Here is a 15,985-nt window from a genome sequence, read left to right as displayed (position 1 = left end):
TAGTCTCCCAAAGCATGGGAGAAACATTAGCGTGTGAGAATAGCCTGTCTGGTCGGTGTGAGTCAAAATAGCTGTTGTTCCAGCAGGAGCGTGTCTGCCCAGCATATGGCTCTCTCCCATTGTTTCAGGAATAGAAAACAAATGCAATTGCATGCCAGAATTCTTCTTACCAATCTGTCAGCGCTGCGCCACGGCTGCCAAGTGGACGCTGGCAAAGGGAAACGAGTGCATGGCAATAACGGTTATAATCACAAAAAGACGACGCTGAAAACAGTTGCCGTGGTAGGAAAATAGAGGAAGTCATGTGTGAAAACTGCACTTGTTTTATAACTGCTTTGGCTTTGTCCATTCTTCAAAGTTTAGTGCTCTCCTGAATGCCACCCTCAAATTATTTTGGTGACAAAATTGACTTATGGGTATTTGTTTATTTATGTACATTGTCTGTACAGATTGAAAGTGTTATATTAAACAAATTCATCCATATTTAATCAAGTACTGTTTATCCACTAAATAAATATTTTCCATTGCCTGCACAGAAAATTGTTTACAGTCTTTAAACGTGAAGATGTTGTCTCTTACAGTTTGACATGTAAGTATAATTGATTATTTGAGTATCTGTTATTTAAATATGTCAGTTTAAACTAAATATTTTATTTTATTCAAATAGTTTATTAAAAGTATTATTTATTTTAAGACTAAATAAAATTAGAAATGTTGCCTTGGAACTGAAATAAAATAAATTAATTAATGAATTAATTTTTTTGAGTTTTACTGTTTTGTATTTTACAGGTTGACAAGTTTTTATTTTATATTTTTGACTTGTTTCGATAATTTTTACAGATTATGATGAGCTGAAATGTCATTTTAGCAACTAAAATTAAATGCCATCTTGCTGAAATAATGTTTGTATTTTTATTTTATTTCTATAATGTTTACAGATTATCATGTTATTTTAGCAACTAAAATTAAATGCCATCTTGTAGAAAAAAAAGTTATTTTTATTTTATTTTTTGATGTTTCTATTTTTTTTTTTTTTTTAGATTATCATCAACCAAAATGTAATTTTAGCAACTAAAATTAAATGCCATCTTGCAGAAATAAAATACGTTTTTTATATTTATTATATTTTTTGACATGTTTCTATAACTTTTACAGATTATCATCAACTAAAATGTCATTTTAGCAACTAAAATTAAATGTCATCCTGCTGAAACATGTTTTTATTTTTATTTTATATTTTTAACTTGTTTCTATAATTTAAGGATTATGATGACCTAAAATGTCATTTTAGCAGCTAAAATTAAATGCTATATTGCTAAAAGAAAACAAGTTTTTATTTTTATTTTATATTTTTGACTTGTTTCTATGATTGTACAGATTATGATGAGCTAAATGTCATTTTAGCAAATAAAATTAAATGTAGGAAGAAAATTAGTTATTTATTTTTATTTTATTTTTTGACATGTTTGTATAATTTTTACAGATTATCATCAACTAAAATGTCATTTTAGCAACTAAAATTAAATGCCATTTTGTGGAAATAAAATAAGTTTTTATTTTATTTTTTGACGTTTATTTCAAGTGACAAAAATGTGTTTTTAGTGGTTAACGGTAAGTCTTAGTTAACTATACCTGCTTTAAATGGATCAGTGGTATCATCTTTTGTATTTTAAAAGAATATTTTCATTAAAAGTAATATAAACTAAAATGACTGAATATGACATGAAGAAATATTGACGAAATCATCTGTATTCTCTTGGACTAAAATGGCTAGACTGTATGCAAGGTCATCTGACATTAGCTGTGGGGGCGTGGCAGACTCACTGCCATCTGACATTACAGACTTGTACAACTTTTTGTACAACAAGCAATTGTTACTCTCCCCTACAGAGCTGCATTCAATAAGCTAATTAATCATTTTGATGTGATGCCCCTGATATTGATTTTACGCCGCTGCGGTTTGTTTTTACGCTGACATCTACACGCGTTTAGAGAGTTGGCATCAGGAGTCTTTTGAATTGCTGATATTAGGACACGGTTATTTTTGAGATGTTTCGGAGCTTGATTTCCTGGTGGATTGCAACAGCAAAATCAGTCAGTTTTATCTTCTCACAGCTTGTCTCATCCATTTGATGTAAAAAATGACTTGGGATTAGGGTTTATAAGAATTTGCATCTTAAAATGAAGCAACTTTTGCCAATTATGATGCATGAATGGTAATGAATGGTAATGATTTTGTTGGAACGAGTTCATATAAATCACTCTGTGCTATATGATGCTTTTGTTTCAAATGTTTCCTGGTGTAACTTACGTAGGCTTTGAAATATATTTTATTTTCCCCTAAATTCACTTTTTTCCATTTTAATTTTTGTTTGGTTTACATTTTAATAATTAAACAAAGTAATCAAAAAAACATGTCTAATTAATTAAAAACATACCTTTTTCGGGCCCTATAAAATCTATTTTCTTTTTTTCCTAATTCAGTTTTAATGTTTTCTTTTCTTTTTTTTTTTGTGGTTTAAATTTTTCTGCAGTACATTTTAATGGTTAAGCATAATTTTAGTAATAAAAATCATGTCCAACTAATTAAAAAGTTACATTTTTAGGGTGTTGTATTTTTCTCTAAGTTCTATTTTTTTCTTTTAATTTTTCTTGATTACATTTTAATTATTAAACTAAATTTTAGTAATAAAAAAGATGCCTAATTAGGGCTGTATGAAATCTGTTATATTTTTTTTTTCCCAATTTTTTTTTTTTTTTTTACATGTTTTACATGTTTTACATGGATTACATGTTACTGGTAAACTAAATTTTAGTAATCATAAATATGTCCAATTAATTAACTTTACATTTAATTAAACTTACATTTTTAGGGCACTATGAAATCTCTTTTATTTTATTTCCTAATTTCCATTTTATTTATTTTTTATTTTTTCATTTACATTTTTTGTTTTTGTTTTATTTGTTATTATTAAAATTAAATTTTAGTAAATAAAAACCATGTCTGCTTAATTAGAATAATGAAAATTGTACACTTAATAATTTATGAAACCTTTACATTTTTAAGGCCCATCTTTTCTCTGGATTACATTTTAATATTTAAAGTACATTTTAGTAATCAAAAGAAAAAAGAAAAAAGGGGCCCTATGTTTTATTAATTAATTATTCAATTTTTTTTCAATAGTTTTTTTTTTTTTCCTGAATTTTGTTTTAATTGTTAAATTCAATTTCAGTAATTAAAAAGCATGTCTACATAATTAAAATCGTGAAAATTATATAATTGAACAACTTATTAAACAGTTAATTAAAGATTCAACAAAAATGACATTTTTAGGACCCATCTGTTTTTGTTTTCTTCTGGATTACATTTTAATGGTTCAGCTACATATTATTAATAAAAAAAAGTTTAATTAATTAAAAACTTTTTTAGGGCCTCATGAAGTATGTTTTATATTTTTTCTAATTCCGTTTTAATGTTTTCTGATTAGTCATTTACATTTTTATGGATTTTGTATTAATGGTTAAATTAAACTTTAAATTTTATTAATCAAAAAAAAAAAAAATCTACTGAAATCATGAAAATGATACATTTAACAATGTATTAAAGCGTTAACAAAAGCTTTTGTTTTTAACTACATTTTTTTTAGGCATCAGAAAGCATGCCTAAAAAAAAATTCTATTCATAAAACTCCAACAGTTTAATAATTTATTACAATTTTTACAGTTTTTCTAGATTTATGATTTAATACAAATCTATTATCAAAATGGCAATCCAATGCATAAAACCAAGGCATAAATCCAAGGCATAAAACATTAAACTTACGCTGCCTTCAAATGTGTTTCAACACCCTTTTGTAATACTTTTGAAATGGTAGGTTAGGAGGAGGCCTCCGCTTTGTGTTTTCAGTCAGTTTGCAGCATATCCATCACGCCGTCTTCATTATCTCCTGCAAAATCGAGTGCAAGGATTGCTGGGTAATGTGTGAGGTCAGTGCTTTGTCCTCTGCGTTGATGATTACCTCTGAAAGCTTCTTTATTGGCTTTTTAGAGGCCAGCTGTATCCACTCCTTCTTACTGACACAGATTAGAAGTGTTGCGCTGGCAGGAGTGAGGGAAGAGATTTATTGTTTGCATTGCTACAGCGCCTCGACTCTATCCTGTTCCCCCCATGGACAGATAATCAATAAACCGTGTCCACAAGATGATGGGGCGTGCATGTATCCTCCTCGGCCGCCGTTGAGTGTGAATAAGCCATTCACGGCCACACACGCATATATTCAACGCAGCTCTTTGGAGGTTTTGTTGGAGTGAGTGTGCATTGGTACAAACACTGGTTTTGTACGACCATATTTTTGTAACTAAAACTCACTATGGTTAACGTCAAGGTCATGGGTTTGATTATAGCGAACAACACACTTACAGATAGAATACAGTACCTTAAATGCACTCTAAAACATGAATTCAGAGCACATTAACAGGATTTCACAAGGACAATTTTCCTGTCAACAAATCGAATAGTAACCGTTTATTTACTTTTTGTCAGTTTTCGCTTTAGGTGAAAACTTCTAAATGTAGACGAAGCACGGTATGTCTGTATACACGGATGACCTACTTACTACATTTGCCAAAATGTGCTGAATATAAAAAGCGTGCACATACTGTATCCCACAATGCACCTTGAGCATCCATTTACAATGTGATGAATAAATGGAAGCAATATTAACCTGGATTTTTACACAGAATTGGATTAGCCCTGGAAAGCTGGAAATAATAGTCCAAAAAGCCCCAGTTTAATGAGCCTTTAGACAAAATGTTAAAAATGTATATATGTGACTTTGCGTATATGAGTGTCATATTTGATACATCTGGCTTTTATGGCTCATATACAGTATATGATAGAACAATATGAAGCTGCCTCAGTTTAATTTTATTTGATATGCCCAAACTTATGGGATTATTTTTGTGCCAATAAGAATGAACGTAACTTTATAAAACTGAACGTAACTTTCCAAGAAACGATCAAAAATATGCCACTGCAAAAGAAGAAAAACACAATGAAAATGAAAAAATGAACTCAGTCGCACGAATTTAACATGCTCTTCAAATATGCTTCATTCTTTGTTAATGATTTTCAAAGAATCGTTTTCGCGAATCATGGATTCTGAATGCGTTGCCACAGCTTTCGCTTATGCTTCGCAAATTTTCGTTTGCTGTTTTGGCACAAACCTCTCGTGGGGGCGGGCTTAACAGCGATCTACTCTGATTGGCTAATGAGCTTTTGATGGACAGTTGCTCTCTGAACTGGAAGCACGGACGGTGACGTCAGTGGCGCAATACGTCGTGCTTTGTTTATAGAAACTATCAGAACTGTTGCACACTGTACATGAATAAAACTTTTATCGATGTTATTGATTAACGTTACTTTAGCAACACGAACTTACTTCAAGCTGCCCTGAGGGGACAAGCTGAGGTGGAAGATGATGCTGCTCCGTGTCTCTCCTGGGAGCTCATCTTTAGAAACTAAGAGACGACCGTAGGTGAAATACTAATAACATTAATACTTAATATAAACAAAGCACGACGTATTGCACACCGCAACAACTTTCCAATATGTGCGCCACTGACGTCACCGTCCATGCTTCCAGGTCAGAGAGCAACTGTCCATCAAAAGCTCATTAGCCAATCAGAGTAGATCGCTGTTAAGCCCGCCCCCACGAGAGGTTTGTGCCAAAACAGCAAACGAAAATTTGCGAAGCGTAAGTGAAAGCTGTGGCAACGCATTCAGAATCCATGATTCGCGAAAACGATTCTTTGAAAATCATTAACAAAGAATGAAGCATATTTGAAGAGCATGTTAAATTCGTGCGACTGAGTTCATTTTTTCATTTTCATTGTGTTTTTCTTCTTTTGCAGTGGCATATTTTTGATCGTTTCTTGGAAAGTTACGTTCAGTTTTATAAAGTTACGTTCATTCTTATTGGCACAAAAATAATCCCATACAAACTGAGCAGCTGCTGATAATTAAATGGCTATGTTATTATTTCTTATTTCTTAAAGGGATAGTTCACCCAAAAATTCTGTCATTACTCACCCCCATGTTGTTCTAAATTCGTAAGACCTTTGTTCATCTTCAGAACACAAATTAAGATATTTTTGATGAAATCTGAGAGCTTGCTGACCTTGAAGACCAGTGTTGGGCATGTTACTTTAAAAAAGTAATTAGTTATAGTTACTTCTCACAAATACAGTTGGTAACTCATTATAAAAGTAACTAATTACCAGGAAAAGGTAACTATTGTGATACTTTTTTAAAAAATGTTCAAAAATGTCAAATAACTTGGGAGCCCCCAATATTAAATATGGTAAATGAATAAAACATTGTTCCACAGCAACATTAAAATGTTGTAGATGAGTGTACAATGTGAGAGACGCCTTCCAGGGGCTAGATATCACATTATTGGGGCCGCTTTAACCCGCGGACATGAAAAACATCATAATAAGAAGAAAACATGTGCTTTTGTAAAATAAACAAAATGTAGGTAAACACCCACATCACCTCCCTAAACAAATGTGAACATTCATCAAGCCAGAATTTACCTCAGAAGAAGAGCGCAACGCAAAAATGATAATAACACTGCATTTTATTGTCAGTAACAGTAACGGCATTGTAATGGGGTAAACAGTGATTAGTTTGATTACCTGTTACTGAAAAAAGCAATGCCGTTAGTAATGCTGTTTTATTTTTAACGCCATTATTCCCATCACTGCTGAAGACTTACTACATTTGCCAAAATGTGCTGAATATAATAAGCGTGCACATACTGTATCCCACAATGCACCTTGAGCATCCATTTACAATGTGCTCAATAAATGGAAGCAATATTAACACTTAGCAATATTAAATATTTACACAGAATTGGATTAGCCCTGAAAACCTGAAGAGCATGAAATAATAGTCCAAAAAGCCCCAGTTTAATAAGACTTTAGACAAAATGACAATATTAAGACAATGTTTATATATATATTTATATATATATATGTATATGTGTGTGTGTGTGTATATATATATATATATATATATATTTATACGGGTTTAAACGATATGAGGGTGAGTAATTAATGACAGATTTTTCATTTTTGGGTAAACTATCCCTTTAAGGAGCATCTTAAAGGTATAGATCTCCAAAAAATAAAGCTTCTCATTATTTTTTCACTCTGTCATTCTGTATGATTTACTTTCTTGTGAAAAACACTAGGGCTCCCCTCAACTAAAGATTTTTTCTGGTCAACTAGTAGTCGTTTATTTTAGGTATTAGTTTACAACTGGGCTCTGCGCATGTTTATTAATAAACCATATAAATCATAATAATGAGCCTTTAATTGCCTATATAGCCTAATAGGTACTTAAGCGCACAAAAAAAGCTTGCCGCAGTGCACCGTCAGATATAATCATTATGAATGTGTCTGGAAAAAACAGCAAGGATACTTCATTAACGTTTTAATAATTTAAACTAGCGCTTTCTTTGTTTTCGCTCGAGATAAAGTTGGCGACACTGACTTGTCATCTCCACAGTGGCTAGTAGATGCGTCTGTATGCATGTTTTACAGAGATTGCATAATCTGAGAATATTTGTTTTCTATTTGAATTGGTTCATTTGAAAGTAGACATTTCATTCTCTTTAAATATATTTTTCAAGTCTGTAAGGCAAGTATACACAGAGTTTCGAAGTTTCATTCTCAGGTTCACGTAGACAGCAGAAAGTACATCTTGTTTGCTTCATTATTTTACAAAAGTGCAATGTTTCGTTGTTATTGTGAGCACACACAAATAAACGTAGAGGCTTTACAGATTTGAAAGATGTATTACTCTTACCTGTATGACCAAAAATGACAGACTAATAACATTTTGGTTGACCAAGCCTCTTCTCGTCAACTAACAGTTAGTCGACTATTAGGGGACAGCCCTTAAAAAACACTAAGGTGAGTTATTGAACATTATTGTATGCTGTAGTAGTCCATATGTAGATCATTTGATCCAAGTATTAGTCTTTCTTTTTTAACAGAGGAACAGATTAATGAGTCTCTGGAAGCGGGTCCTGTAGTCTCAGGAGTGATCATGTTAGTTCTGTGAGGCTTTTAGTAATCACCAAAGTAAATGTAGATGTGCTGCACAGAGGATTTCTGCATTATTTATTGATTTAACGGCTGCTTTTATCATAAGTGCCTCATGTTCTCCTGAGTATAGCTGTTTTGTTTTGACTAATGCATTGCATGTTGATGCCTTTACCTCAGGGCTTCAGGCTTTACTTTGGGGTGTGTACTACATCATAGCATCACCACAGATTTCCTAGGCGGTTTGAAAGCTACTACTAAGTAGCAACAGGTAGCAAACCTTTATTTTTATTAAAGGAATCGTTCACCCAAAAATGAAGTTTTTGACATCATTTACTCACCCTCATGTTGTTCCGAACCTGTATGAGTTTGTTTCTTCTGTTGAACCAAACAGTTTCTGGCAGCCATTAACTTCCATAGTCTTCCATAGTATTATAGTATTTTTTCCCATGAAGCAGTGTCCACTCAAAGTATTGGATGACTGATGATCCGAAAAAATAGTTAAAAGTCATCTATTAAAAAGAATAGCTGAACATAAGTTCACAAATGAAATATATTGTTATTGCCTTGAGTTATTTTGGAATCAGTGTAAAATGCTTAAAACTTAAGCTTAACTTGACACTTATATTTGGCTTTATTAGCAGAATATTGATTACATTGTTAATGTAAAAATCTAAAATAGAATTTTTCTTTTTGTGATGGTGTAAGTAATGTTTATTTAACCAAGAAAATGTGACATACAGTTGAAGTCAAAATTTCACATACACCTTGCAGAATCTGCAAAATGTTAATTATTTTACCAAAATAAGAGGGATCATACAAAATGCATGTAATTTTTTATTTAGTACTGACCTGAATAAGATATTTCACATAAAAGACGTTTACATATAGTCCACAAGAGAAAATAATAGTAGAATTTATAAAAATGACCCCATTCAAAAGTTTACATACACTTGATTCTTAATACTGTGTTGTTGCCTGAAAAGTTAAACTGCCTGCTGTTCTTCAGAAAAGTCCTTCAGGTCCCACAATTTTTTTGGTTTTTCAGCATTTTTGTGTATTTGAACCCTTTCCAACAATGACTGTGATTTTGAGATCCATCTTTTAACACTGAAGACAACTGAGGGACTCATATGCAACTATTACAGAAGGTTCAAACACTCACTGATGCTTCAGAAGAAAACATGATGCATTAAGAATTTGAAGATCAGGATAAATGTAACTGATTTTGTCTTCTGGTGAACATGCAAGTATCTTCTGTAGCTTCTGAAGGGCAGTACTAAATGAAAAAAATAAAAAGATATTTAGGCAAAATAAGAAAAGTGTACACATCTTCATTTTGTTCAAAACTCTTAATGCATTGTTTTTTCCTTCTGAAGCATCAGTGAGAGTTTGAATCTTCTGTAATAGTTGCATATGAGTCCCTCAGTTGTCCTCAGTGTGAAAAGATGGATCTCAGAATAATGCAGTCATTGTTGGAAAGGGTTCAAATACAAAAAAAGCTAATAAACCAAAAAAATTGTGGGACCTGAAGGATTTTTCTGAAGAACAGCAGGCAGTTTAACTCTTCAGGACAAATAAGGGACGCATGAATAACTGTCACTAAGCAAAAAAACACAGCTGTGGATCATTCAGGTAACAACACAGTTTTGAACAGGGTCATTTTTATAAATTCAACTATTATTTTCTCTTTAAACAATAACATGCATTTTGCATGATCCCATTTATTTTGGTAAAATAATTAACATTTTGCAAATTCTACAAGGTGTATGTAAACTTTTGACCTAAACTGTATACAGGTTTTTTTTTATGGATCTTTGATTTTTCACATCTCTTCCCTTAAATCTGAGACCAAGCAGCAGCCAGTCTCAATCGCAACTTTGAGGACATATGGGCTCTGTGCTGCCAGTGTGAGGAAGAGTCTTCTGTCGAGAGGTCTATATCTTCAGAAACTCTGGTAACACAGTGGGATTTGTCAGTGCTCCCCGGGAATAGGATTATTATATGGTCTCTCAGAATGACCTGTCTTTAAGAGTAATTTTCCCTTCCTTGTTCAACCAGCATGCTCTCCGCAGTCAGTCCCTTTAACAAGCACTATGATGACATCTCTGTCACAGCTGCTGCCTGTGGTCATCACGTTAAAGTCGATAGTTTCACAAATGGGAGGTGGGAATACATAATATGATTCGAAAGCAAAATGATATGCCTCATGGAGAATGGTTCAGTGTCATATATCCGTATAAAGTTGAAAGGGACAGAGTGCAAGTACTCAGAAAAGAAAATTCTGTCATTATTTTCATCCACATGTCATTCAAAACCTGTATGTTTTTTTTTTCCACTAACTCCTTTCATTGTGTGGAAAAAGCAGCATGAACAGAATTTAATTTTAATTTAATTTAATTTAATTTAAATGTTTTATCTTTTTCTAATTTATTTTAATTTAATTTAATTTAAAATGTCATGAAACATGCAGATTGGAAGTATGCTTGCATCATATTCTTGTTCTTTATATACTAAATTATACAAATATTTTATAATAATGACATTGTATTGGTCACAACTTGTTTGCATATCTACTTGCTGAGAGATTTCAGATCATACCTGCTGTTTCTATCATATTTCCAGTGCTTTTATCCTGTTGTTGTTTTCAGATGAATCAGATTGAAATTACTTTTCTCCTGACAGTTAAATCTGATCCCACTGAGAGGCATCCGCAAATGTTATTATGGTCTCCGGTTACTGTAATCTATATTAAACCGTTTGATTATCTTTGGGGAGACATGCTTTCTCTTTACGTGTTTGTGAAAGGATTTGACATCTGCAGGATTTGATTGTCATTGACGTTGAATTAGATCTGCCCTTGCCTGTGACATCTCATTTCATCTTTTCTTATGAGAATCTTGTGTCATTTTTCATTCATTTTATTCTTTGAAGCCATTTAACAGTCACACTTAAAAGCGCAATTACAGATGTTAATTCAGTCATTGCAGTTTTATACAGGTTTTAGAAACTGAATAGCGAAGAATGAATACAGATCAACAGCCAGTACTGAAACATTAAAATGAACATACAGCACAAAGTAATGCATTATAATGCTAATGGATTAAAACAACAACAACAACAACAACCTTAATTAAAAAGGATTTAAAACTTTACAGTTTTAAAATTCTAGCAAAGTTTTATTTTATTTCACCATTGGAAATGGTAGTTAGTGGCTATTTTGATGTTTGGGTCATGGTTATTTTATTTTATTTTATTTTATTTTATTTTATTTTATTTTCCAGTCTAAATCACAAATATTTCACGTAATATTTCATTATTGTTAATGGTAGTTAATGGCTATTTTGATGTTGATTTCTGGATCATGATTATTTTATTTTATTTTATTTTATTTTATTTTATTTTATTTATTATTTCCAGTCTAAATCACAAATATTTAATGTAAAATTTCATTATTGTTAATGGTAGTTAATGGCTATTTTGATGTTGATTCCTGGATCATGATTATTTTATTTTATTTTATTTTATTTTATTATTTCCAGTCTAAATCACAAATATTTAATGTAATATTTCATTATTGTTAATGGTAGTTAATGGCTATTTTGATGTTGATTTCTGGATCATGATTATTATTATTATTTTTTTTTTTTTTCCCCAGTCTAAATCACAAATATTTCATGTAATATTTAATTATTGTTAATGGTAGTTAATGGCTATTTTGATGCTGATTTCTGGATCATGATTATTTTATTTTATTTTATTTTATTTTATTTTATTCCCAGTCTAAATAAAAAAATATTTTACGTAATATTTCACCATAGTTAATGGTAGTTAATGGCTATTTTGATGTTGATTTCTGGATCATGATTTTTATTTTTATTTTATTTTATTTTATTCCCAGTCTAAATTAAAAAAATCAGGTAATATTTCTTCATAGTTAATGGTAGGTAATGGCTATTTGATGTTTTTGATCCCTTTAACTGCACAATAATTACTTGTACCAGTCTGCACTGTCCTACGATCTCAGTAGAAAATGGATTAAATTGTTTACTTCTTAACATAGACTACAGTACAGTAACTTTAGTTTTTACAGTCACAGCATATGGTTGAAAGCATACTTTATATTCAGCTCATTCAATAATCTTCGGGGGGGGTTTAGTCTGGAGATGTTTGCTTGACTTTACCAGTTGTCCTTAACTTTCATTTCCTAATTAAATTTAAGACTGTGGAAGTTGCAAGAACAAAGCATTTGTTTTGTGTTCGATTAGATTAAGGCAATTATCTTTATTTTCTGATTCTTAGTCTGCTGCTCTGCGGACCCTGAGACATGTTGAAAATGCCTAATGAATCAATTTATAAAGGCTTACAAAAAAAATCCAATCCATTGTCCATTAAAAGTTTCTAGAATATGTCAAGAATAAGTTTGTTCACTGCAGAGATCATGTTCACATAGACAAATACAAACAAGTGAGAAATACAGTTGAGTAAAGTGTTATAATGGCTATATCTGCAAGAAAAAGTTTTTAAAAGATTACATTTCCACTTATATTACGTTTTTACTTTTTTAAATTTAAAATAAATGCATAATGAAGAAAGTTAGAATGTCTGTAAAGACTGTTGTTCTTAAGTTCTATTCTTTTGTTATGTTCTTCTTGCTTTTTTACCTGCAGTGCTTCTGCTGTTATAATCCTATAGAAAACTCATATTTATTTCAAGAGCAGCTTTGCTGTGTCAAGAGATTACTGCAGTATTTTAATAAACCCTCTCTGTGCAGAAAGAAAACTGGCTATTGTATTTTTTCCTGTAGACAAGTCTGTAGACCTGTTTTTGGTTAATCTGCAGCTTTTATTTATATGGACTTTTCTTAAAATCATCTAAAAATCTTGTATTTTGCTTATTTGTACCATTCCAAACTCATAAACCTACAAAATGTGGATTGTGGAAAGTGTTTTAAGGAGACATCAGAAGTATCTCATGCTCACTAAGGCTGCAATTATTTGATTAAATATAGCTGCAAGCAGCAATTACTGGAGTTCAAGCACTTTCAGGGATTTAAGCAAATATGAAAAAAAGGCATTGTTTAGCAAGTCTGTAACCACCTAAATCAATGCTTTTTTTGGCAAATACATGCTGTTATAGCACCAGCTGTGGTCCAATCTCCTTAAAACTTTGCATGCTTGTTTAGAATCAACTCAGCAGGTTTCATGAAGTTTTGAGTTTTCCTTTAGGCTTTATAGGATTTTGGGTTAAATTTTGGACAGGCCCCTTTTCTAAACTACTATTGGCCAAGAGACTTCCGAGAATTGTACTGCAGCAGTATTTTCCAGATAGTAGCTTTTTTACATCTTCTACATCATTTAACAAACGATTTGATTGACAGCAGTGGTTCTAGAGGCAAAGTCGTCCGGAATGAGTTTTATCGTATAATACGAATATCTGGTGTATATGTGAAAAACCGTGCAAATTGTTTATGACCTTAAAAAATGCAGTATCACCGCCGAGTGGCCGATTTCTTTCAAATTTCTCTCAGAACTTTGGGTCTGTGAGTTGAACAGGCCCCCCAGGTTTCGTTCTGATGGGCCTCTGTTAACCTTGTCTAATGCTCAAAATTCAATGGCCAATAGTGGCCATGCTTTTTCAGATAAGCAAATGTCCTTATAGACACTTGTGGCACTTCGGATTAAGACCGTGCACACTGATTTTCATATTGATAGGACAAATGGTTGCCCCATTGGTTATAGCCATTTTTATGTTTTTTCCCCTCTTATAGCGCCACCAAGTGGCCAAGCTCTGGAATTGTTTCCCTATCGCCTCAGATTGAGCCCTTACATAAGTGTTCTGAGTTTGGTGGAGATATCTAATTTCATTCAGGAGTTATAGACATTTTACTAAAAGTGGCCCTGCTCCTTTCGAACGTGTCGAAACATAAACTTTTTTTGGATAATTATTGATATTCACTCTCCAGGGAATCTTTCTCCATTGGTTTTGTTCCGATCAGGTGAAAATTTAGCAAATCTGAGGGGAAAATTTCACATTTGAGCCTGCGACTGGCGGTTTAGGAGTTATGAGCGATTTCATACTTTTGTTCGCTGTAGCGCCCCCGTCAGGCCGATTGGGGTAAGCCTTGGTGACGTTGTTGGCGGTGTGAGTACTACCATCCCACCAAATTTCAAGTCTCAACGACTTACGGTTTGGTCTGCACAATCAGTTTTATGTGGAGATCGAGGATCCTTGACTATTCTAACGATTACAATAGGGTTTAGCGCTATGTGCTTAAACACCTAAAAATACAACAAAAATACTAATATTGTGAAACATTTTACAATTTCAAATAACTGTTTTCTATTTTAAAATATTTTGAAATGTAATTTATTTCTGTGATGCAAAACTGCATTTTCAGCAGCCATTAATCCAGTCTCAAAAATCATTCTAATACTGATTTGCTGCTCAAGAAACATTTCTTATTGTTGAAAACAAATGTGCTGCTTAATATTTTTGTGTTAAAGTATTTTTTCAGGATTCTTTGATGAATAAAAAGTTCAAAAGAGTATTATTTCATATAAATATATATATTTTAACACTATAAATATTTTACTGTCATTTATGTCAGAAATGTCTTCCCAAAAATGGTATACACAAATGTATTTTTGATTTATTAAATGGTGCCATCCACTCTAATCTAATCTAACCTTTTCTAGGAATTACCAGGAAAAGAAGGTTGATCCAGGATTATGTTCTGCTTGTTTAAACGGCATTAAACAACTTGGATGATTTTAATAGCTGCCTTAACCTGTTTGACTTCAAACCACTTCAAACGATTGATCGTTTTTCCAAACAGTTTGTACATATAAGTTTGTACTGATCCTGTAAAATGGATTATACCACAGGAGACTGTCTTAATAAGGGAATTCACTGTGTACCTTCATGTTTTCCCACAGGAGAGGAGAATCTGCTGGCGATACTGAAGAGAAGATGGTGGAAGTACATGATTCTGGGATTGATTGATATAGAGGCCAATTACCTGGTCATTAAAGCCTACCAGTACACCACACTGACCAGCGTTCAGGTATATTAATGTGTTTACTAGTCATTGTGAGTCTTAGAAAACGGGCTAAGAAGCAAAAACACACTGGCTTGAGGCTTTTATTGAGTCCGTGCGATTGGCAGTTAAATCTTGCCTGTTTGCTTCACATTGTGCTTGTCATTTAATCTTCATTACAGCACTGCTAGTGCTGAAAGAGCCTTATTCACGTCACCGCTAATGGTGTTTGATTAGTGTCCAGAGGAGGTCTCAATGATTATTAGAGATTCCAGCAGAGAAAAGGATTGATTTTTTTCACTCCTCACTCTTCTATTGCCACCACCGATGGTCATTACGAGCGCCCTTGTTGATGCAAAGACTGTCATCAGCTATTTGTTAGCGAACGTGCTGGCATCCAGTCATATATTAGCGTAGTCCACCCTACCATTAGACACTTAAAAGAGACATTCAGACAGGTTTTATCAGATCTACAGGCGCAATGGAGAGGATCAGCTCTGATCAATAAGGATTTTATAATGTGCACAAAAGAGTACACGTCTAAAAACAAGACTGTGTGGTGTTGTTATTGATTTTTTTTTTTTGTGATAAGATCCCATAGCATTATGATAGCACAGGACTACAGGTGAATACAGATGCTGATCGATTTTATAAGTCCCAAAAAACACAAACAAACTCCACAAAGGCAGAGTTCCATGCACTCTCTGCAACTTGTAAAGAAATGGGCAGAAATCACCCATTCACATGGCGAATTTTGGTCAATCCAATTGAAATGTGCCTTCTACTGATCATTTGTTTTAAATAGAAAGCATACATTTCTTTGAAATTATATTA

General features: G+C 32.6%; 1 protein-coding gene across 1 annotated transcript in view; it reads left to right on the top strand.

The window, feature by feature from the left end:
• The window catches only part of slc35f1 (solute carrier family 35 member F1), a 116,021-nt gene that overhangs the window by 58,597 nt on the left and 41,439 nt on the right, over nt 1-15,985 (top strand). Inside the window, exon 3 of the mRNA XM_051137778.1 lies at nt 15,051-15,178. Coding sequence (XP_050993735.1) covers nt 15,051-15,178 — 128 coding nt within the window. The remainder of the gene's footprint in view (nt 1-15,050; nt 15,179-15,985) is intronic.

This window comes from Labeo rohita, chromosome 20 (genome assembly GCF_022985175.1).
Source record: "Labeo rohita strain BAU-BD-2019 chromosome 20, IGBB_LRoh.1.0, whole genome shotgun sequence".
Classification (NCBI taxonomy): domain Eukaryota; kingdom Metazoa; phylum Chordata; class Actinopteri; order Cypriniformes; family Cyprinidae; genus Labeo; species Labeo rohita.
Note: the sequence above shows the minus strand (reverse complement) of the source record. Positions and strands in the feature narration are given on the sequence as shown.